The 22,606-nt window shown below is 46.1% G+C and overlaps 1 protein-coding gene across 2 annotated transcripts in view; it reads right to left on the bottom strand.

Annotated features, from left to right (window-relative positions):
• Positions 1–22,606, bottom strand: part of LOC123755724 (RING finger protein 17) — a 928,112-nt gene that overhangs the window by 422,057 nt on the left and 483,449 nt on the right. For both annotated transcript variants that reach the window (XM_045738465.2, XM_069300037.1), the window contains one exon: positions 8,268–9,763. In XM_045738465.2, the coding sequence (XP_045594421.2) occupies positions 8,268–9,763 (1,496 nt within the window). The remainder of the gene's footprint in view (positions 1–8,267; positions 9,764–22,606) is intronic.

The following is a 22,606-nucleotide window of genomic DNA, read 5'->3' as shown; positions in this document are numbered from 1 at the left end:
CAGAACACTTACACATCTCACTTGAATGATCTTGAAATTATCAATAATAAAGCTTTCAGCTCCAATTTTCATACATCCATATACAACCCATCCTCTTGTTTATATAGAACTTTATGGGGGTAGCCCCTATGGCTCCCGGAGCTATCCAGGCTGATATGCTAATGTTAGACTTTGGCATCAGTCATGTGTATGGAGTTCTTTGGGCCTACCGAGGACTATGGCCAGAACCTGGCCCCCGTGTGGTTGGAACCACTCTGTAGCGAGGGGTGGGAGAAATAGCTCTCTCTTGTCCATTATCCCGCCCCTTGTTAACTATTCAAACGGGGGGAAGGGGGGGGGAAATAGCTCTCTCTTGTCCATTATCCCACCACCCTGTTAGCTATTCTAGAGTCCCTACTGCAGCCTCTCTAATTCAACACCTTGTGACCTAGGTATTTGATTACCTAGGTATCACGAACACAAGGCATTGTAACTTTTTCAGCTACTCGCAGCTCCAGAGAACTCTAGAACAGTTCACTGCCACAAACAAATCAGAGAAATGAAATGAAAGAGATGAATAATGAAGTAGTTAGTGAGGGTTTGGGGTGAGGGCGGTAGGGAGGAGGGAGGAGTGGGTAGGAGGAGTAAGGAGGGTCGTCAGGTGAATGGGACAGGGGGGAGGGGGGAGAGAGGCGGAGGGAGAGGAGAGGGAGTAGGAAGTGAATACGAGAGGTAGTGGTAGAGGTAGGTAAGTAGAAGTAGAAAGGCTGCCACCATTCATTCTAGTCAGTACAAGACAAGGAATGGAACTTATCTGTATCAAAAGATGTTATTAGCATGTGTCAACTGTAATCATGTTCCAGGCAAGATTCTTTTAGTCCCTAACTCAAGAGTAGTCTACACTCTAGTTTGCATATATCAGAAAGTCCAAGAACTCGGGAACACAATTAAAATCAAATTAAAATTAAGTGAATCAATTATTTAGCATGGTAAATATCAGAATTCAAGCAATCGAACTGAAGGTTCATTATGTCCAGATAAACAATGTGAGCCACCACACAGAACTTTGAGAGTCACTACAGCTGTCTGCCTCTAGTGATCACACAACATCTTAGTACACGAAATAAGTCACCTTTCATGTTCAACTCACCAAGTGTCTGCCTATAGCTGGATAGAGGGGGGGAAGAGGGTCTGTAGATGACAGAGACTGTCCCGCCCCGTCCGGCTGACAGCCTCCCTGGCTATGCTGTTCTCTGTTCTGCTCTGCTGGCTGTTCTCCTGTCTCTTCCTCTAGAGTAGTGTACAGTACCATGGGTATATATTGGGGACCAACTAGCTAACTCCGCCCACAAGTAGATAGCCCCAGGCACTGTACCAAGCCACACCTTAAACTGGCGGCATGTTTGAAGGGACCCACCCGGATACCCGGCTACAATTATGAGCTTAGCAGCAACCAGGTCAACTTCACACGACCTGACCTTGGTCACTTGGTGGTCATTAACACTTAGAGGTGAGAGTTTCTTAATTACTAGGGGCCGCCAACCTGGCGCCTCTCAAAAGTTCTCTGTGACTCCTGTACTATGTATATATTAAATACAAAACACCTTTACGGTGTTACAATTCTGTGTCAGCCATCGACTGGGTCAGGCACCCAGAAAGGTAAGCATCCCAAAACAAACCCCTATTCTGGTGAAAATATTGATACCAAAAGCCGAACAAGTATACTGTCTCCACTCGATTATCCGGACTATATGGGAAGGACCCCCAGCCGGATTATCACATTTTTCGGATAATGGTACTTTTTCACCTACGAGTCCAAAAGTGACCATTTCCAACTATTTTTATACTACAAACAACATAATTTGAATTGCCTTGCCACATACAATTATTAAATATTCAACTAGAAACCTCAACTTACCTTGTTGGTGTTCGTCTTCTTGATTGATGCCACACATCTTGAAGTTAAAAATTCTTAACAATTTACGTAACCTATACTAACACAACACTAAAATTAACACTTAAAATTACTGTACAGTTCATTAAGCTAAGTTAGTTTTGACTGCCAGCTGCTGAAGCCTCACTGGTTGAGGGCATTTGGGTTGCCTGTGAGGCCTCACTTGTTGAAGGTGCTTGCTTGCACCTCACTTGTTGAAGCGCTTGCATGCCCTCACTTGTTGAAGGCGCTTGGCTTGCCTGTGACGCCTCACTTGTTAAAGGCGCTTGCTTGCGCCTCACTTGTTGAAAGCGCTTGGCTTGCCTGTGGCGCCTCACTTGTTGAAAGCGCTTGGGCTTGCCTATAATGCCTCACTTGTTGAAGGAGCTTGGCTTGCCTGTGGCGCCTCACTTGTTGAAGGCGCTTGGCTGCCTGTGACGCCTCACTGTTTGAACAACACGTAACTTGTCTTTAATTGCTAGGACAATCTTCTTCCTCTTAACACTTCCAGAACGATTGATGCTGCTACCAGACATATTCTTGGCCAAAAATGTTGAAAATTACTATGAAAATTAAGAAAGTTATTTAAAAAAATATTTCACTAATGGCGCAACACTGTGAGGCCGCACTGGTTGAGGCGTATAACTGTGACTTGTCTTTAATTGTTAGGACAACTTTCTTCCTCTTAACACCTCCAGAACGATTGATGCTGCTACCAGACATAGTCTTGGCCAAAAATGTTCAAAGTTACTATGAAAATAAAAAAGTTATTTAAAAAAATATTTCACTAATGGCGCAGCACTGTGTATAACACGAGGGACGGACGCACATGGGTTGACCAGTGTTGGACAGGTCCACTTGGGGCAGCCATAGCGTTACGTAGGCCGCCAGGAGGAAAAAAATTCACAATATTTTTTAAGGAAACTTCAGCCTGTGCACAATGCTTTTAGGAAACTTATTTATTTGTTATTACATAATTACTAGTAGTTATTTTATTTGTTTTTGGCTATGATTAATTGTTCTAAAATTAATGGTAATTCCTGTACCCAGGTAGTCCCTCCTGACGCACCCCTCCCACCCTCCCAACACCACCCACCCACCCCACCCCCACCTACACCATGCGCCTCGAGTCTCGGGCAGACGGGATTAATACCGTATGGCCTGCCTCATGTTTTCATATACGGACAAAGGCCGATTATCTGGGGGACTGACCGGATAGTGTAATTTCTGCAGAAAACCTGCTTTAATCCGGTCCCTGTGGCTATTTTGGCCGGATATTGTGATAACTTTATCCGTTCACGATTTTGGCCGAATAAGGGCGTTTTTCGGATGTTCGAATCCCGGATAATCGCGGGGTTACAGTATATAACTCCCCAAACAAAAACGAGCAAACTAGTGTGATGTCACCCATTGCCGCGCCGCCGTCTGCGCAGCTCCCCCTCCCTGGGAGGGGGAAGCTGCGTTTTCTTTTTCTTTTTGCTTTGGTGGGGAAGGTTCTGCCCTACTTGCCACTGGTGTTTGGCCACATCCCGTTACTTGGTGGTGCTTCCTGTTAGGTCCCCATGAGCATACTTGTCCCTGGGATCTGTAGACAGTTTGTTGGTATTTTTGGGCTCTGGTTAGCAGTACCCTGCCTGGGTTTACCCGAGCACGAGTACTCTTATAGTAAACGCTCAAGACCCTGGGAATCGCCTAGGGAAAGCATGGGTCCGATGGATGCGACCCCGGAATTCCCCACTCGCTTCATGCGAGTTTGAGGTTAGTTCGGTACCCTTGTCTTGGGGCGACCCTCACGATTTTTGCCTCCGTCATGCTGCCTGATGGGTTTTGACACTGTCAACTCAGAGTCCTGTGAGTTTTGTTGCTTGCTGGTGACTCAATTTACCCAATCTGTGGTTGATCATCTTTGGCAACAGGCTGCGAAGGCGTTACATTCTACGTTTCATTTGTTGCAACATGCTCAGTTGGTTACTCACTCGGATCCCCTGTGGCTGAGCTGTTTTGCTTATAGGGACCCGGACTTGGGGGTGGGGGACGCCTCGACCCTGGTTCAGTCCGCACCACCTCGTCCTTCCCCTCCTGTTGTTTATTCTGGTCCCCCTCTCCTGCTTCCGGCCCCAAAACGTCTGAGGGTTTCGGAGTCATGACGGGGGTTAGTTGGTCTTGAGACTTGGGCAGCCTCGGGGGATCCCCCTTCTGGTGTGGCGATGGAGGCATTCAAGTCTAGTCCCCCAGCCAAAGCCTCAGGGTCTGACCAGTGGGCCCCTTTCTGTCCGGCTTCTATGGCTGCGCCGGCCTTGTCTGGTGGGGTCGGTGCTTGGGGGGGGGGGGGGGGGGGGGGACGTCGTATGTCGGACTTGCTGGTTCTCCGGGGGCCCAATGGTGGGCCTTCCCGGAAGGGTCGTGCCAAAGCTCGGGGGTTCCTCTCGTCATGGTAGGCCACTGGTGTCGGGTTCGGCTTTGGCTCCTTCGGACCCGCCTTTGTCTGGTTGGCGCGGTGTTCGCTCTGTGCAGGGTTCTGGGTCTCGTAAGGGGCGCCGGCCCATCGCCCCATTGACAGGGCGATAGGGGGGGAGGGGAGGAGGCTTGCGCTGTTCACTCACGCCTGGTCCCACGATTCGTAGGCGTTTCGGGTCGTTTTGCGCGGCCTCCGGTGGCATTGGGTGGGCCCCTTCCCTTTCAGAGGGTTCAGGGCTGATGGGGCTGGGGTCGTCTCCTGCGTTCTGTCAGGTTGTCATGGAGTGGGTTCGCTTGGGCGTGGTTGAAACGGCGACGTCCTTCAGATGGGTTTCCCATCTGTTTCTGGTTCCAAAATGAGACTGCGAGGACCTGCGGTTCATTCTGGACTTGTCCAGTCTGAACCCCCTGGGTTCATTGCCCCTCCTTTCGGATGACTACGCTGTCCCAGGTTCAGCTCCTGCCCGGTCTCCGAACCCGGAGGTTTTCTTGCAGCTCCACCTCTTCCAGCAGATTGGACTGGTGCATCACGTGGCTGGTTCGATCTTCTCCTCGTGTCTTCGTGTAAGGTATTTTTGACTTGAGTTTATCATCATCTCTATGGTGATCAGGTGACTTCCTTGTTAGTGTCCCACCTGTGGGCTTCGTCTTTTCTGCAGTATGAGGTTTCTTGGCGGTTCTTCTTACGTCTTCGACGTTGTACTTTGCTTTCGGTTAGGGTGGTAGTGTCCTTTCTCTCTTGGTTGTTCCAGGACAGTCTCCTTATGCCTAACACAGTCGCCTCATATCGTGCGGCGCTGGTGGAGCCGCTTTAGCTTGCTTACGGTATTCATGTTATGTCTGCGCCATTTCGCAAGCTGTCTCGGGCGTTGTTTCACCTACAGCCTGCTCATGAACCGCCTGAGGCGTCCTGGTCTTTGGACAGGGTGCTCTCTTTTCTTTCTTCTCCTAGGTTTATTGTGGCCCGTTCGGTTCCGGATTGTTTTTCGAAGGCTCTTTTCCTGTTGGCATTAGCCTCTGGGGGTCGGGTTGCTGAGCTTCATGCTCTCCTCCGGCGCAGGGGTTTCTGCTCTTTCAGTTGGGGTAATCGGTTTGTTCGTCTGCAGCCTTCTCCTCCTTTTCTGGCGAAGAATGAGACTGCTGCTTTTGGGAGGGGTCCCTGGGTTGTTGATGCATGGTTGGTTAGGCTGGGGGTGCATCATGTTTTCTGTCTGGTTGCGGCTCTCCGCCGTTATTTGCGCGCCACGGCTTCTGTGTCCGTGGACGCACTTTGGGTTGATCCGGTTTCCCCTCTTCCCTGTTCATTGGTGTGGGTTTCCAAGGCCGTCCGCAGGGTAATTAAGGCTAGCCAGCCTGCGGTCTATCCCCGTGCCCATGATGTTCACAAGTTTGCGGCTCTTGCCGCCGTCTTTGGCAATATGTCTTAGGCTGACATTCGGGGGCAGGGATTTTGGCGGTCGAAGAGGGTCCTGGCTGCTCGTCACCTTGTTAACGTCCCTGGGCCCAGTCGGGCCTCTGTCGCTTTGGGTCGGCAGATGTAGCCAGTTGTTTCGGCTTCAGGATGAGGAGTGAGTGGCAACCACCACCTGGATAAGTCCCTCTTTTTTCCTCTGTGGGTAGATAGCTCCAGAGAGCCGTAGGGGCTCCCCCCAGAAAACCAGCTTTTAATGTAATGAAACGCCATTTTCTGGGCGAGATCCAGAGGCTTCCCGGCATCCCTCCCTCCCTCCGGTAAGCGGTTTTTCGTGTGTTTTGACATCCAGCCTCAGAACTGGGGTGTGGATCGCCAATACGGTAGATGTGGGGCTCCCCCTTCCTCCCAGGGTGCGCAGACGGCGGTGCGGCAATGGGTGACGTCATACTAGTTTGCTCGTTTTTGTTTGGGAAGTTCTATCCACTTGTTCGGCTTTTGGTAGCAATATTTTCAGCAGAATAGGGGTTTGTTTTGGGATGCTTACCTTTCTGGGTACCTGACTCAGTCGATGGCAGACAGAATGCTTCCAACCACACAGGGGCTTCTATAGGCCATTGCTCCCCCTTGCCTCTCAGAGGACCAGGTTCTGTCCATGGTCCCAATTAGGCCCAAAGAACTCCATACACATGACTGATGCCAAAGTCTGACATTAGCATATCAGCCTGGATAGCTCCGGGGAGCCTCTGGGTCTCACCCAGAAAATGGCATTTCATTACATTCAACGCTGGTTTTTTGTAACTATGTGAACCATCGTACATATATATTGATGTAATGGGCAATTCGATAGAATTTGGTACTAATCACACTATAAAGTTTGGAAAAATAAAGCCAAAACCAGACTGAAATATTCCTCGGCCTAATATAGCTCATATATGTACTATATTTATATATAATTATTATTAAATTATTATATTAGGCCTCAGATAGCATATACCTATATTATTACTGGTATTATTACAGTATTATTATATTCACAAAATAATAATGTGAATAATGAATTAAAAAAAAAAGTCCACTTATGGATATCACCTAACAAACTAACACTAAACATAGAAAAGACCTACTACATCTTATTTGGAAGCAACTCATTGAATGCAATTCAGCTACAGATTGACAACATTACCATCAGTAATAAAAATGATGGCAAGTTTCTTGGCCTATTCCAAGACAAGAGACTCAACTTCAGCACCCACAGTCAACACATAACTAAGAAAGTCTCTAAGACAGTTGGTATACTCTCCAAAATAAGATATTATGTTCCTAACTCTGCTCTCCTCTCACTATATTATGCACTAATCTACCCCTATTTTAATTATAGTATCTGTGCATGGGGGGTCTACCACTGCAAACCACCTTAAGCCCATCATCACCCAGCAAAAATCTGCTATCAGAATAATAATAAACTCTGCTTTCAGACAACACTCAGCTCCCTTGTTTAAATCCCCTAAACTTGCTAAATATTAACTCCGTCCACACATTCTCTTGTGACAACTACATTTACAAAACTCTGTTCTTAAATGCAAACCATGCTCTGAAACTCTCCCTGGACAGATGTAATAGGACCCATTATCACCACACCAAAAATAAATATCTCTTTGATATCCCCAGAGTCAAACTTAATCTGTGTAAGTACTATGCAAATTAAGGGACCTAGTCTATGGAACTCACTCCCTAGTGAATTGAAAAGCTGTCAAACTTTTGCCTCATTCAAAAACAAAACCAAAAAGTACCTAATTTCATCTTCGTAGTTTCCTACACTGAGCTTTAAATTTGCTCTGTATCTAATATTACCCAATCTCCCAATCTTTATGTACTTAACCCAAACAACTTTATCATTGTGTTCTTTGCTGTCTTCTTTTATGTGCTAGCCATATGCTGTATTGTGCCTACTAATTTTAGTTAAACTACCATTCAAACTGCCACTGCAATCATTCTGAGTTACCTATGTGCTTTAATATACCTACAATTTTCTCTCATCTTTTATTTTTTTTTCTTGCTATGTAACTGTTATCATTTTTATAAATTTTGCCTGTATTTACCTACTTAAAATTTTCTTAGATTAAGGATCTGCCCTAAACGCTGTGCGTACTAGTGGCTTTACAAGAATGTAATTACTATACTATGTATCATCACAATCCCAATGTACCTTCTTGTATATATATAAATAATAAATAAATAAATAAATAAATTATTATTATTATTATTCTGGCAGGCAGCCAGCCATTAGGTGCTGGTGGTGCAGCTGCTGCATCACCATCTTGACTTTTAAATTTCCAGAACATCATTGATTGTAATACTTACCTTATGTATCTGCAACTACATATTAAACTACTTTATATCAATTTAATAATAATAATCCAACCATTTCATTGAACTTTCATGTCCTCACATAATATAGAATTGAGATAAAATGGGTGTTCTTACCTTGAAGGTATCAAACACTTGTAAATTGATGTCGTCTGGCTGGTTAATGTTGGTAAAGAGTCTATCATTGTGTGCTGTAAGCCTGTCCAATGCATCCTGTAATGTTGGTAAATCCTTTAAACAATTAGTATAATCTGGTTTTGATGAAGATACTTGTCCTCCTGGCACTGAAATATTGATTAAACTCGTCTCTGAATGAATACTCGAACAGCAATCATCATCACTTTCAGTCTTTCTATCCAATTCTTCCTCTTGAACATTACCATGGTGTGGGCTATCATTTTCTTCTGATGAACAATTGGTTTCACTTGCTATTCCATGGGTAAGAAAATCTGGAGAATAATTAGATCTGTTCAACTTGCTACCACAAAGAAAATCATGTTTAAATTGACCAAATAATTTTCCATTAACAACATTCTGTCCATTATAGTTATCTTCATTTAAGAATTTGCATCGATTTATTTCCTTTTGGTTTACATTAAAGTCAAAGACATCTTTGGAAGTATTTATGTCATTCTGTCCTATTTCTTGAGAGTTACCATTTTCCTGCTTCAGTGTTTCTGAGGTACTACCTTGAGATTCCATGTTACTGACTTTAGTGTATTTTTTTAAATTAATTTCTTTTGGTCCTTGGAGAACTACAACTGGTGCAGTTAATCCTTGTGGAACTGCAACTGGTGCAGTTAATCCTTGTGGAACTGCAACTGGTGAGGTTAATCCTTGTGGAACTGCAACTGGTGAGGTTAATCCTTGTGGAACTGCAACTGGTGCAGTTAATCCTTGTGGAACTGCAACTGGTGAGGTTAATCCTTGTGGAACTGCAACTGGTGAGGTTAATCCTTGTGGAACTGCAACTGGTGAGGTTAATCCTTGTGGAACTGCAACTGGTGAGGTTAATCCTTGTGGATCTGCAACTGGTGCAGTTAATCCTTGTGGAACTGCAACTGGTGCAGTTAATCCTTGTGGAACTACAACTGGTGAGGTTAATCCTTGTGGAACTGCAACTGGTGAGGTTAATCCTTGTGGAACTGCAACTGGTGAGGTTAATCCTTGTGGATCTGCAACTGGTGCAGTTAATCCTTGTGGAACTGCAACTGGTGCAGTTAATCCTTGTGGAACTACAACTGGTGAGGTTAATCCTTGTGGAACTGCAACTGGTGAGGTTAATCCTTGTGGAACTGCAACTGGTGAGGTTAATCCTTGTGGATCTGCAACTGGTGCAGTTAATCCTTGTGGAACTGCAACTGGTGCAGTTAATCCTTGTGGAACTACAACTGGTGAGGTTAATCCTTGTGGAACTGCAACTGGTGAGGTTAATCCTTGTGGAACTGCAACTGGTGAAGGTTCTTTGGGTACTACAATTGGCGAATGAATAATACCCTTAATGTGATGGATGTTGTCATTAGCGTCGCCAATATTATGGACATTTGAGATCTGGCGAGCCTCATTCATGTCATTTAATTTTGAAGCCGTTTTATCTGATGACATATTTACATCTGGAAAGAAAAAGCAAGTGTTGATATAATGAAATGCCAGTTATAGGGGTGAGCTCCAGTGGCTACCTGAGGCTATATACCAAGATGGTTACCATCTTCTGGGTTACACCTGCTACATAGTTCTTGAGGCCTATCATGGACAGGAGCAAGAACCCGGCCCCCCTCACAAGAGACACAGGGAGCAGTGACATTTATATCCACCACGACCTCACTGGCAAAGGCAACCAAAAAGTTAATGAGTCAAATTTAAATTACTGCTCACTTAACACTTTAGTGCGCGCGGCACTAGCTGAAAAAAAAAGCGGGTTGTGCGCGCGGCGTTCTGGGCGCTCAAGCGTAAACACAAAAAAGTTTATAATCTTTTCACGCTCCTAACATCAATTCTCGAGCTACGTTTTATATTTTGTTATCAATGCGTTGGCAATAAAATTCTCTACAAGATCATATGCATAAAATGTCACCCAAGCATTTGGTATCCCACCACGAAGTAAATAAACACGAAGATGACTCGCCGTGACACCCAAACAGGAAGTAAATGTTCATACTCTTTCGTTTGTTGCCAGCCTCACAGTCATCCTACAGTGCTCATTTTGATATCACTGAACTCACAATAAAATTCCCCACCCAGACATATGCCTATCAATGTCTAATTATGGTATCGGGTGACCCGCACGAGTGTGGGAACTGGGCGAAGCGTTAGCCGTGATTTCAGCAGCGACGACACTGGTGTGATGCAGCGCTTTGAATGTTTATACTTATTTCACTGTCCTGACATTATTTCTGGAGCTACGTATTTCATTTTTATAGTAATGTGTTCGCAATAGAAAGTTCTATAAGAACATGGGTAGAGTTGGCCAACACAGCATCAAATAAATTTGTGGCGAATAAAATCTTACGCGAGTTTGTACCCATGAGCGTCAAAAGTTTTTACTTTGCTCATGTTTTTCAAGTTTATACTTGTTTCACACCGTTTTTTTTTTGTATAGTGTTCGGAATAAAATTCCCTACACAGACATATGCATATCAAATACAATTCCTTGGAATTCACAGCTGTAGAAATGACGGATAACACACAACCGGAACCCGCTCTTGACACTCCAACTCACACCCGCAACACCCACGAAAAAAGTTTCTCTTGTTTCGTGTATACTTACTTTAGTTGTCGTGCTACAGTTCTCATTTAGGTATCAAAATATTCTTAAGAAAATAGACTACAATACTAAAACAATCTAAGACAATTATGTGTACTTACCAAAGCAAAGACGATTGTAGTAAAATAAGTTAAGCATTTTATCTCCACTCCACCTCCTTCAGGTACTGATTCCTGAAGTTGCTCAACAGATGTTCCTAGGTGGAGTGAAGCTGGTGCGGGTGGTTATTTCTTGTCCACCCAATACACCCTTTTCCTGTGATAAGTGGTGTAACAAGGTATGACGCAAAGTGGAACATCGCATGTCTTGCACGCTATACCAGTTTCCTTCCTGATACCCGACTTTGCACACACTTCACACCTGCGACGTTTGGGGATTTTTACCAGCTCATGTTTCAATTTATAGTTCCGGCGAGTCTCTGCAATAACAACACGTCGCTGTTGTCTCTGGGTTGGCAATAAACTACTGTCTGAATCGTCGCTCTCACTATTGTTTTCAAACACTAATGTGGAATATGAATTATCTTCATCAGATTCAGCTTCAGCACTAGGTGTAGACGTGAAGAGAGGGCGCCTCACACCCGACGGGCCAGGTGTTGACGGGTCAGCAGCAGGATACACAGGACCAGTGTCATCATTTATGTCTGGAGCATGAACTAGATGTGGAGATGGTGTAGTTGTTGCAGGCCACTCTGCCTTGTCAAATTTCAATAAAGACCAAATAGCAACTTCATGGAACTGGAGCAGAGTTAGTTTCCTTCGATCATCTGTGTTGGCCTTGTACAATGCATAAGCGTTTTGCAATGCCATTTGCAAGAAATAAAATGTTATTTTCTTGGTCCACTTGTGACATTTCCTGGCAAAATGGTAATACTTTACCATTTGATCAAAGTGGTCAACACCCTTCATGAACTTATTGTAGTCAACAATTGCCTGTGGTTTGTTCACCACAACCTGCTGTAGTCTTGTTATTCCATCTGGCCTGCGAACTCGTTTTCTTTTCTGAACTTTCTTTGTGTCTGCATTGTGTAGGTTGGTAATCATAGAGACAACTCGCTTGTCTTGCCACAGCAGAATGAAGGTATTGTCCTTGCGGCGGTAGACTGTGGTATCCACATCAATCTTACTCTTCGCAAGTTGTTGCAAGTCTTTTGGGGCGCCACGTAAGAGTCTAATTGTTCCACAGGTGTACACCCCCACTTCTCGCAACTTCTCTGTAAGGGTAACTGAGTTGTAATAGTTATCCATATAGAGGTGGTGCCCCTTGTTCAACAATGGCCGCATCAAACTAGTAACTGTTTCAATGAATGTTCTACCAATGCCAGAGTAAACCTCAAATGAATAAATGTAGCCAGATGTTGATTCGGCTAGCATATAAAATGTGACGCCATATTTGTCTGGTTTGCTTGGATTGTACACTTTGAACAACAGCCGGCCTCGCCATGCCATTGTGCCTTCATCCAAACACAACTCTCTCATTGGGTAATAAACTTCTTGAAAACATTGTCCTAGGTAGTCCATCACTGGTCTCACTTTGATCAATTTATCTGTATTGTCCACTGGCACCGCATTGCTGTTGAACGCATGAAAAAACTGACCTATGTGCTGAAACCTTCTGCTCGTCATAAACATGTTGAAGAATCTTGTATGCCATGGTTTATTTGTCTGCCCAATTTCAAATTCTTCTTCTACATCCTCGCCTTCTGCATCACTTCGTTCATTTTCAGCTTGATCAAAGGCATCCAAGACATTGGGAATCCTGGTGGGAGTGAGCCTCACACCAGCAAACCTCCTATAGATGGCGGTAATCCTGTCTTTTCCACTTGATTCTGAGGCTCCTGTAGCCGAAACACCGCTTGGGCCTGGTGCTGGATCCATTATTGATGAATTTAGTGGGTTATAAACACACACAAACGGGTAATAATTCTTGAAAACGTGCGAGTTTGGCGGCCGAGGGGAGAGAGATCCGATCGCTCCACGTAACAACAAAACAATGGGCCTGTCACATGACCCAGTAGGCCGACGTGACTTGCGGCCTACCCGAGAGAACGGGAATTTCATGACGCGGAGTTTGCAACAAACCCCAAGTAAATCGGATTTAAACTGGATTTTTTACAAATATTTTAAACCGCACCGTAAAATTACGTCGTGATCCGACAAGCGGTTAAGGAAAACGCCCGTAATTCCAAATCGAAAATCCAGGAAAGTGTTAATTAAAAAGGAGACTGATGCTTCAAAACCAGTCAAAACAACTCCCCTAACTATGCAAACAAAGGACTGAAATCCCTAGGAAACTAGTGAGAGCTCTTTTGCACCAACTTCACTCAATTTGGGGAAAGGGTAAAGGTAACATGCCTCCTGAGCTTCCAGTTCTAAGGCAAATGTAGACATCCACCTGGTGACCTGCAATGGAGGGAGAGGATCAGGGGAACCAGTGGGGCTTACCCAGAGATTGGCATTTCATAACATTTAATGCTAGTTTTCTGGGGAGAACCTCTTAAGGCTCCCTGAAGCTAACTACCCTCGGAGAAGAATGAAAACAGTGGAGCTTACCGGGGAGGAGGGAGCACTGCAGGAGTAAGGACAAGGATGAGACTCCAGGCCAAGAGAGATCCATGGCCATACAATTGTGCCCAGACATATTCACCAAATACCGGGCCACCAGAACTCTATTCGATCTCCAAAACCCGTGTCCTAATATCAGGCCAGGACATGTTTGCAAACACGGCTGAAAGGGCAGCATACTTTCTAACTTCATTGGTAGCTCAAATTAATAACACAGCAGATGCCCTGGGAAATACGAAATTTGGAAAAGGAGACCAAGGAAATAGAATCAATCCACAAAACATCCATCAAAGTAGTAGTAGTGTAATAAAGGTAGCGGCAGAGAGCAACCACTAGGGACAAACACATGATGCACCTCCATAAAAGCTAACCAAGCATCAGCAACCAAAGGCCCACTCCAGGAGCTTTTAGTATATGTACTGCCGAAGCGAGTACCTCCAGGAGCTAACCACCTCGTTCTTTGCCAGAAAAGAAACAACGAGCTGCAAAGGCACAAAATGCCCACCAAGGCAGCCAAAGGAAGAAAAACCCTGCCGCCTGAGAGAATGGTGCTCCCCAACCTGACAACCAGGAGGCGGTCGGTGCTCCACACCTCAATTCGAAGTTGAGACAGGCTGCAGCCGCCAACCCTAAGCAACACAGGACCGACTAGGCCCAGGAGCATTAACGAGGTAGCATGCAGCCAAGACCCAGTTCGACCAGAGCACAGGGATAGACCGTAGGCTGGCTAGACTTCATAATCCTGTGGACGACCTGAAAGACTCGTACCCGCGAACAAGGAAGAAGGGGAAACCAGATCAACTCAAAGCGCGTTCTTGGACACAGAAGCCATGGTGCGCAAATAATGGCGCACTATGGTGCGGCAGAGGGCCGCAACCGGACAACACATGATACACCCTAAGCCTGACCAACCAAGCATCAACAACCCGCCGAGGACCCCTCCAGAAAGCAGCAGTCTCATTCTTTGCCAGAAAAGAAGGAGACGGCTGCAGATGAACAAAACTATCACCATGACCGAAAAAGCAGAAACACCTGCACTGGAGGAGAGCATGAAGCTCCCTGACCCGACCCCCAGAGGCCAATGCCAACAGGAAAAGAGCCTTTGAAAAACAATCCGGAACCAAAGCAGGCCACAGCAAACCGAGAAGAGAGATACGAGAGAACCCTATCCAAAGACCAGGACGTCTCAGGCGGTGCATGAGCAGGCCAGAGGTGAAACAACGCATGAGACAGCTTGCGAAATGGTGCAGAAGTAACATCAATACCGAAAGCAAGCTGATGCAGACCCCTCCCCACCAAGCAAAAACAAAAAGAAAAGAAAAACCTCGCAAGAGGACAGCGTACCCAGAAGGAACAGAACCGGCTACTGTTATAGGTGAAAACTAGCTGCGCAGTACCCCGTGCCCCTACCAGTGCAAACACTACCACTTACCCCAAGATAAACAAGGGCAGAAACCCCCAAAACACCCGGGGGCAGTCAATCACCAAACTGCAATATACCAACAGAGATAGACCCAAGGTGACTTGTGGAAGAGAACCCCAAGCCCCAAGGGCGGTACTTACAGAGCACGTAGGGAAGGGAACCCCTAAATACATGCAGCCTGAGTACCTGGGAATATTACTCCCAGCTTGCACGCTACTGTAAGAGCAGTGCTGAAACAAGGCACAGCACAACACAAGTGTCCGGAGCTGGAGCCACTCATCCGTGATGCATCACATCAGCCGAAAAACTGCAGGGTGGATTGCCGGCACGGGGCTCCCACTTCCCAAGCGCAGACATGCAGCGCGGCTCATGTGACGTCATGCTCGTTTTCATTTGGCGAGTTCTGTTCACTAGTTTGTCTATTTTCGTCGCTTTTAACCAGAATAGGGGTTTGTTTTGGGGAGCTTACCTTTCTGGGTGCCTGTCCCGGTCGATGGCAGATATAGAATGCTCCCAAATTACATCTGCATTTCTATAGGCCATTGCTCCTCGTGCCTCCCTGAGGGGTCCAGGTTCTGGCTCGTGGTCCCCAGTAGGCCTAGAACTCCACCCACATCAACTGATGCCAAAGTTAGGGATATCCATATTAGTCTGGATAGGTCTAGGGAGCCATGGGGGCTCCCTCTTCCTCCCCCCCCCCCCCAGAAAAGTTTCAAAAACTGTTGGCATTCTTTCTAAGATCAGATATTATGTACCTCGCCCTGCCAAGGTGATGCTCTATTACCCTCTCATGAATCCTTACTTCAGTTATGGTATTTGTGCTTGGGGTTCTACTACCCAAAATCATCTGTTTCCTCTAGTTACTCAAAACAAAGGTGCTATTAAAACAATTTCAAACTCTGGCCGCAGACAGCACTCGGTACCCCTACTTAAATCTTTGAATATTTTAGATATTAAGTTCCTGCATATCCTTTCAAGTGTACTCTAAATATTTAAAACTCTGAACTGTAATGCCCGTCCTGACCTTAAATGCTTCCTAGAAGGTTGTAACAGAACCCATGGGCACCACACCAGAAACAAATACTTATTTGATATTCCAAGAGTGCATCTTTAACCAAACTAGAAATGTTCTACAAATCAAGGGACCCAGAATGTGGAATGCTTTTTTCAAACAATACTGTTTGTTGACCAGGTTATATAACTGCTAATTTCTGCCATGTTCCACCCCTTTTTTTTCCACATTTTCAACTCGATGCTTGAATCTCAATTAGTATTAATATAAGTTATAGTCTAAGTGTTTTTTCCCCACACTTGCCCAAACTGCTGAGCATATTACTGGCTTTAGGCATTGTATGTAGTAGTTCTATCTACAAATCCAACATTATGTTTGTAACTCATCTTCTATGTAAGTACTTTTACCAGAATAAACATTTGAATTTGAATACTGAGGTGCTTTATCGTGTCTATGTTCATGGTATATAATGCTGTATATGTTCTCGGCATTCCTTTACTTCAGCAATCTTTCCCACTCTGAAGGTGGAAGCGAGTTTCGAGTAGTACTCAAGTCAGGACAGCACAAGTAATCTGAATAGTACAACCATTGTGATGGGATCCCTCGATTTGAAAGTTCTTGTAACATCCTATAATTTTTCTGGTTGATGCAATATTTACTAGGTTATGTTCCCTAAATGTTAGGTCGTCATACATCATTATTCCCAGATCCTTAACACTTTCGCGCTCTCGGCGCTCAAAAAAAAAACAATACCCCAGATGCTTTCGGCACTTCGCGCGCCTACGCGGTAAGACCGAAAAGTGTACACTCTTTTGACTGTCCTGACAATAATTGAAGGCGCACGTATTTAAATTTGGTATCACTGTGTTCGCAATGAAATTGTCTATAAGAGCATACCTATAAAATGCCGCCCAAGCATAAGGAGTATCAACACCAAATAAAAAACTATGCAGATCACTCGCCGAGAGCGCCAAACAGCAACAAAATGTTTCCACTCTCTTAATGGTTGCGAAGCCTACAGTTGTCCTACATCGCTAATTTTGGTATCATTGGAATCACAATAAAATTCTCTACACGGACATATGCATATGAATGTTTAATATAGGTAATTGCCCACCCGCAAGAGTGTGTGAAGTGGAGAGTAGTTAGCCGCGAGCGCACTGGCGAAAACACAGGGGGGAAATCATGCTTGGAAAGTTTATACGTTTCCTGACCCTACTTTTCTATGTACGTATTTCTTTTTTATACCAATGTGTTCGCAATAAAATTTTCTATAAGATGAACTGTATAACATTTGTACAAAGCATGTGTAAGAGAAGCGCCAAATATAGAACCACGTCGCTCAGTATGTGTTCGCGGCAGAAACGAACGCATTGTTTTCGTTCGTTTGATGTTTGTCATGTTTATACTTGTTGAAACATTTTATAATTTGTATGACAGTGATCGCAGTAAAATTCCCTACACACACATATACATAACACATACAAATATTTCCCACGTGTTGGATATATCAACGGCTAAAGGGAACCCACTGCCACACGCTCGCCACACCCCCAAACATACTTTGTGTATTTTTTTTTTTACTCATAGACGTTTATGTGATATAATATTCATTCTGGTACCAAAACATTCGCAAATAAATTCCCTACAAAACAAAAGTATCCCCATCCATTTCGGTTAAAAAATGGAATTTATAGAAATATTTTTTCGATGGACGAGAAAACTCGGCTGTTATGTGGAATCGTAAGAGAAAACGGCGACGAGTTATCTCTAATCTAAAGCGCGAAAGTGTTAACATGCTGCTTTCCTACTATGGGCAGATTTTATTGTGTTTTATATCCTGTATTTTGTTTAAGGTCCTAATTTTTACCATACCCGAGTACAGTAGAACCTCTATTAACGAGTTTAATCCGTTCTGGCACCGAGCTCGTTACCTGGAAAACTCGTCTTTGGAAACAAATTTCCCCATTTAAAATAAAGGAAATAAATTTAATCCGTTCCACTCCCAAAAACATCCATACTTGTATGACTTTTTTTTATGTAAATATAATACTGCACATGTAAATATAAATGTTTTGTTGTAGTGTTTTAATATTTACTTTACCTTATGAATAGTAGTTGCTGGCTTGAGGGAGACGATGGAGAGGTGGGAAGGAGAGGGGTTATGGTGTGGAAGGAGAATTCACCTCTGAGTCAGGCGGACTCTCTCTTCTTGGGAATTTCACCCAAATTTCATTTCAAATGTCACACAAGGATGCGTTAGACCAGCACCAAATAAAAAAACTACGTTGATTACACTCGTTGTGTCAACAATATAATAGTCTTACCACGAAGATACAATACAATGCCGTTTTCTCAAATAGGCAATGTGGTTATTAAAGAAAACGGAAATTTCATGGCAAACATGTATACAATCCCCAAGTCGATCGGATAAGTATTGAATTTTATAGAAATATTTGCTCAAATGATGCTTGAGCGCGGTGTTTGGGTGCATTCAAGAGAAAAAATTGTGTTACGTTCAAGCGACATATACCTGCAAAAGTGATAACACTTTCATAAAGTGTTATCACAAAGTGATAAATTAATTAAACATTTTCACACACTGGGTTGTCACTGCTTTATCAGGGCAGCTTTTCCAAGAATGCATTCACCTTTTCAAACATTCCAAACACTTCCCTGATCTCAGTGGAAGAGGCAGCATCCTCCCTTACCTCCTCATTCCCTTACTAATGGTGTAAATTGTTGATGAGGACCTGCCATACTTCCTTGTGAGATCAATCACACAGACACCACACTCATGCTTTGCTATAATTTCCTTCTTGAAATCCATAATAATTGTGTCTTTCTTCCTCTTGAAAACACTATCTTTAGCAAGCAGCTTCTTTGGAGACATCGTGTGTTACAAATTGTAGTCGCAAAACCACTAAAAATCCAAAGAAAAGCTCAAATAAATCCAGAGGGATGCTTGTCGTGTGAGATACAACAACAACACTGGCGTCGGAGGCGTCCGAGAATTTGCGAGAACCCGCGAGACGCTAGGAAGCGCCATGTGGTTTCACTCGTTAATAGAGGCGAGCTCGTCAATAGAGACAAATTTGCTGCGAGTGGCTTGCTCGTTACTGGAAAAACTCGTTAATAGAGCCACTCGTTAATAGAGGTTCCACTGTACCTAGAATTTATCACTTAATTAACACTTTGGCGTCGTGATGACGTTCGCGAAGTCATTAAAAAACACATGCAGTTCAGGGCATTATGCCAACACCGTCAACAATTAATTTGCTACCTAAAGCCGAACTAGTGGATAGAACTCTTCAACAGAAAACAAGGAAACTAGTATGACGTCATACGTCACCGCGCCGCTGTCTGCGCAGCTCCCCCCTCCCCGGGAGGGGGAAGGGGGAGCCCCAGACCTCCCACGCCGGCTATCCACCCATCAGTTCTGAGGCTGGATGTCAAAACACGCGAAAAACCGCCGACCGGAGGGAGGGAGGGTTGCCGGGGAGCCTCCGGGTCTCACCCAGAAAATGGCGTTTCATTACATTCAACGCTGGTTTTCTGGGGGGAGCCCCGTCGGCTCCCCGGAGCTAACTACCCACAGAGGAAGGTCAAAGGGACAGAACCGGGAGGCGGACACCATGCACCCCCCAAGGAGGCGAGACAACCGGCAGCAAACGCCAACCCAATGTGCCACAGCCCCGAAAAGGCCCGGGAACAATACGAGAACAACGAGCAGCAAGGACCCTGCACGAACACCAAAAATCCATGCCAGAAAGACCGCAAGGCCACGTCGCCGGCAGCGAGAGCAGCGAAGCCACGAACGCCACAGGCATGAGGGAAGAACACAGGCAGCTTAGCCGCAAGAACACGGCTGACCACCTGAGACACTATCACCCGCGAACCGGGAAGAACAGAACCGGATCAACGCAAAACACGCTCCGGACCCAAACGCCGTGGCACGCAAACAACAGTGGAGGGCCGCCACTGAACACAAAAAACGACTCCCCCCCGCCCCAACCAACAAAGCACCAACAAACCCTGGACCCCTCTAGAACGCAGCAGCCCCACCCCGCGCCAGAAAAGATGGAGACTGCTGCCACCGAACAACCAAAACGCTAAAACCGAAGGAGCAAGAAAACTCAGCGACTCGACCCCCAGAGGCAAAGGCCAAAAGGAAAGAGCCGACGAAAAAACACACCGGAACCAAAGGAGCACTACCAACCGAGGAAAAGACAGAGCACACTGACCAGAGACCAGGATGGTGCAAGCGGCGCACGAACTGGCCGGAGGTGAAACGACGCACAAGACAGCTGACTAACGGTGCAGAAGCAACACCAAGACCGAAAGCAAGCTGGAGCGGCTCCGCCTGCGCCGCACGAAAAGAGGCGACAGTATGTGGCAAGACGACGGCCCCCAACCCCCACCAGAAAACCAAGCCGAGATTAAACCAAGCTAACAAGAGTAACCACCTAATTAGAGACAGGAAAAGGAAGGACCGCCAAAATACCCCATACTGCCCCCAAGAGAAGCACGCAGGTGGGACACCTACCACGAAGCCACCCGACCACCAACCGGAGGCAAGACCGCGAGGCAGAACATAAGCAGCCCCGACAAGGCCCCTCCGAGCCCAGGAAAAGGCAGAGTCGCGGAAAGATCTCGGGCGCGACCACCGAAACCCAGGCGGCACAAGGAGATGGAACGTCTGCCGAACAGAAAAACTCCCCAAAGCATGCAAGCCCGCCAGGAGTTCAGAAACGACGGGTCCGACGCGAGACAACGCAAGACCCCCCCCAAAAAAAAACAACTGGCAGGGCAAGCTAGGAAACCAAAGAAGGCGGAAGGGTTGCCGCCAGAACAGTACCCAAACCAAGGGGTACGAACAACTGCAATAGACCGAGACAAAGAAGCACATCACAGGACACAGGCTGACAAACGCCTAAGAACACACGCAGAACACCCCTGCTGCAGAGGAGACAGGAAGAAAGAGCAGAAGCACAAAAACCCCAGGAGAACAACCAGGGGTGGACAATCAGGCAGGGACAGAAAAAAACCCACGCAATCCCCAGGCACAAAACGGCAGCAAAGTGCCACTCCACAACCGGACACAGGAACAAGGACACGCCACTGTGAAACACGGTACCAATGCACACGTGCAGCAGCAGCAGCAACAGGCACCACTGCAACATGCAACATGTAAATAGCAACTCCCTTCTGCAAAGGCAGAGAACGGAGCAAGCAGACACCAGACAGGGCCAACGGAGACACGACAAAACTCCTCAGGCCCAGAAACCTGCACCAGGCGACCTACGGCGGAGAAACCCCGCTCGATACCTGCTGGATGAAGTACTGGGAGCTATTTTACACCTCAAGCCCGGCCCAAGGCCAGGCTAGACCGGCCATATGAATGGATATGTGTAACTTTCTAGCATCAGTCAAAATGCTAGGAGTTCTTGCCTACGTTCTTGCCTGGACCACGAGCCAGAACCTGGACCCCTCAAAGAGGCACAAAGAGCAATGGCCTATAGAAACCCCCTTGTGGTTAGGAGCATTCTATGTCTGCCATCGACCGGGATAGGTACCAAGAAAGGTAGGCGCCCCAAAACAAACCCCTATTCTGGTGAAAATATTACTACCGAAAGCTGAACGAGTGGACAGAACTCCCCAAACAAAATTATCAAACTAGCATGATGTCATCACGTCGCCGCGCCACCATCTGCGCAAGCCCCCCCCTCCCCAGGAGGGGGAAGGGGGAGCCCCATACTCTCCACACCGGTGATCCAACTGGCAGTTTTTAGGCTGGATGTCAAAATACGTGAAAAACGCCACCGACCGGAGGGAGGGAGGGATGCCGGGGAGCCTCCGGGACTCGCCCAGAAAATGGCCTTTCATTACGTTCAACGCTGGTTTTCTGGGGGGGGAACCTCGTCGGCTCCCCAGAGCTACCTCCCCACAGATAAGGAAAATAGGGAAGGATACGGGAGGCAGACGCCATGCGCCCTAACCTAAAAAACTAAGACCACAGACGAAACAAAGACCCTGCAGACCCAAACCCCCGAACAGGAACGAAGGAAGAAGGAAGGCCAAGATGCACTGAGAACAGCGAAAAACCCCGCAACCGAACAACAAAGGAAGCACACCCCCGGCAAGACCAACCAAGCAGCAACCCAAAGACCAAAACGAGAAGAAAATAGACCACCTGGGCCAACGACCATGACGGCACCAGAACTCAAGAGCAGGTCGGTGGTGAGACAACGCCCAGGACAGCAAGCGGAACGGAGCAGAAGGAACCTCAACACCGAACGCAAGCTGGAGCGGCTCTGCCAGCACCACCCAATACGAGGTGACAGGACACGGTCCCAGACGACGGTCCTGGAACAACCCCGAAGGGAAGACAAGCCAACCCTATCAGAGACCGAAGGACCCTTCGCAGTGATAGGAAAACCGGAAGGGCCGCTAGACAAACCACACACTGCCCCCGAGATGAAACACGCAGGTGGGAGACCAACAATGAACTCACCAGTGCCGACATAAACGACGAGAAATGAGCACCACGAACTAAAGCGCAAAACGCGAATCTAAAAACAGCGACCCCGCAACCCAAAGGGGCAACATAACCAGCTCCAGCAGGGAAGAATCACACACACGCGTCCCTGAGGCATCTAAGAGGAGAACTACACAGGACGTGAACCGCAGGAA

The sequence above is a fragment of the Procambarus clarkii genome, chromosome 43 (assembly GCF_040958095.1).
Source record: "Procambarus clarkii isolate CNS0578487 chromosome 43, FALCON_Pclarkii_2.0, whole genome shotgun sequence".
Taxonomy (NCBI): domain Eukaryota; kingdom Metazoa; phylum Arthropoda; class Malacostraca; order Decapoda; family Cambaridae; genus Procambarus; species Procambarus clarkii.
Note: the sequence above shows the minus strand (reverse complement) of the source record. Positions and strands in the feature narration are given on the sequence as shown.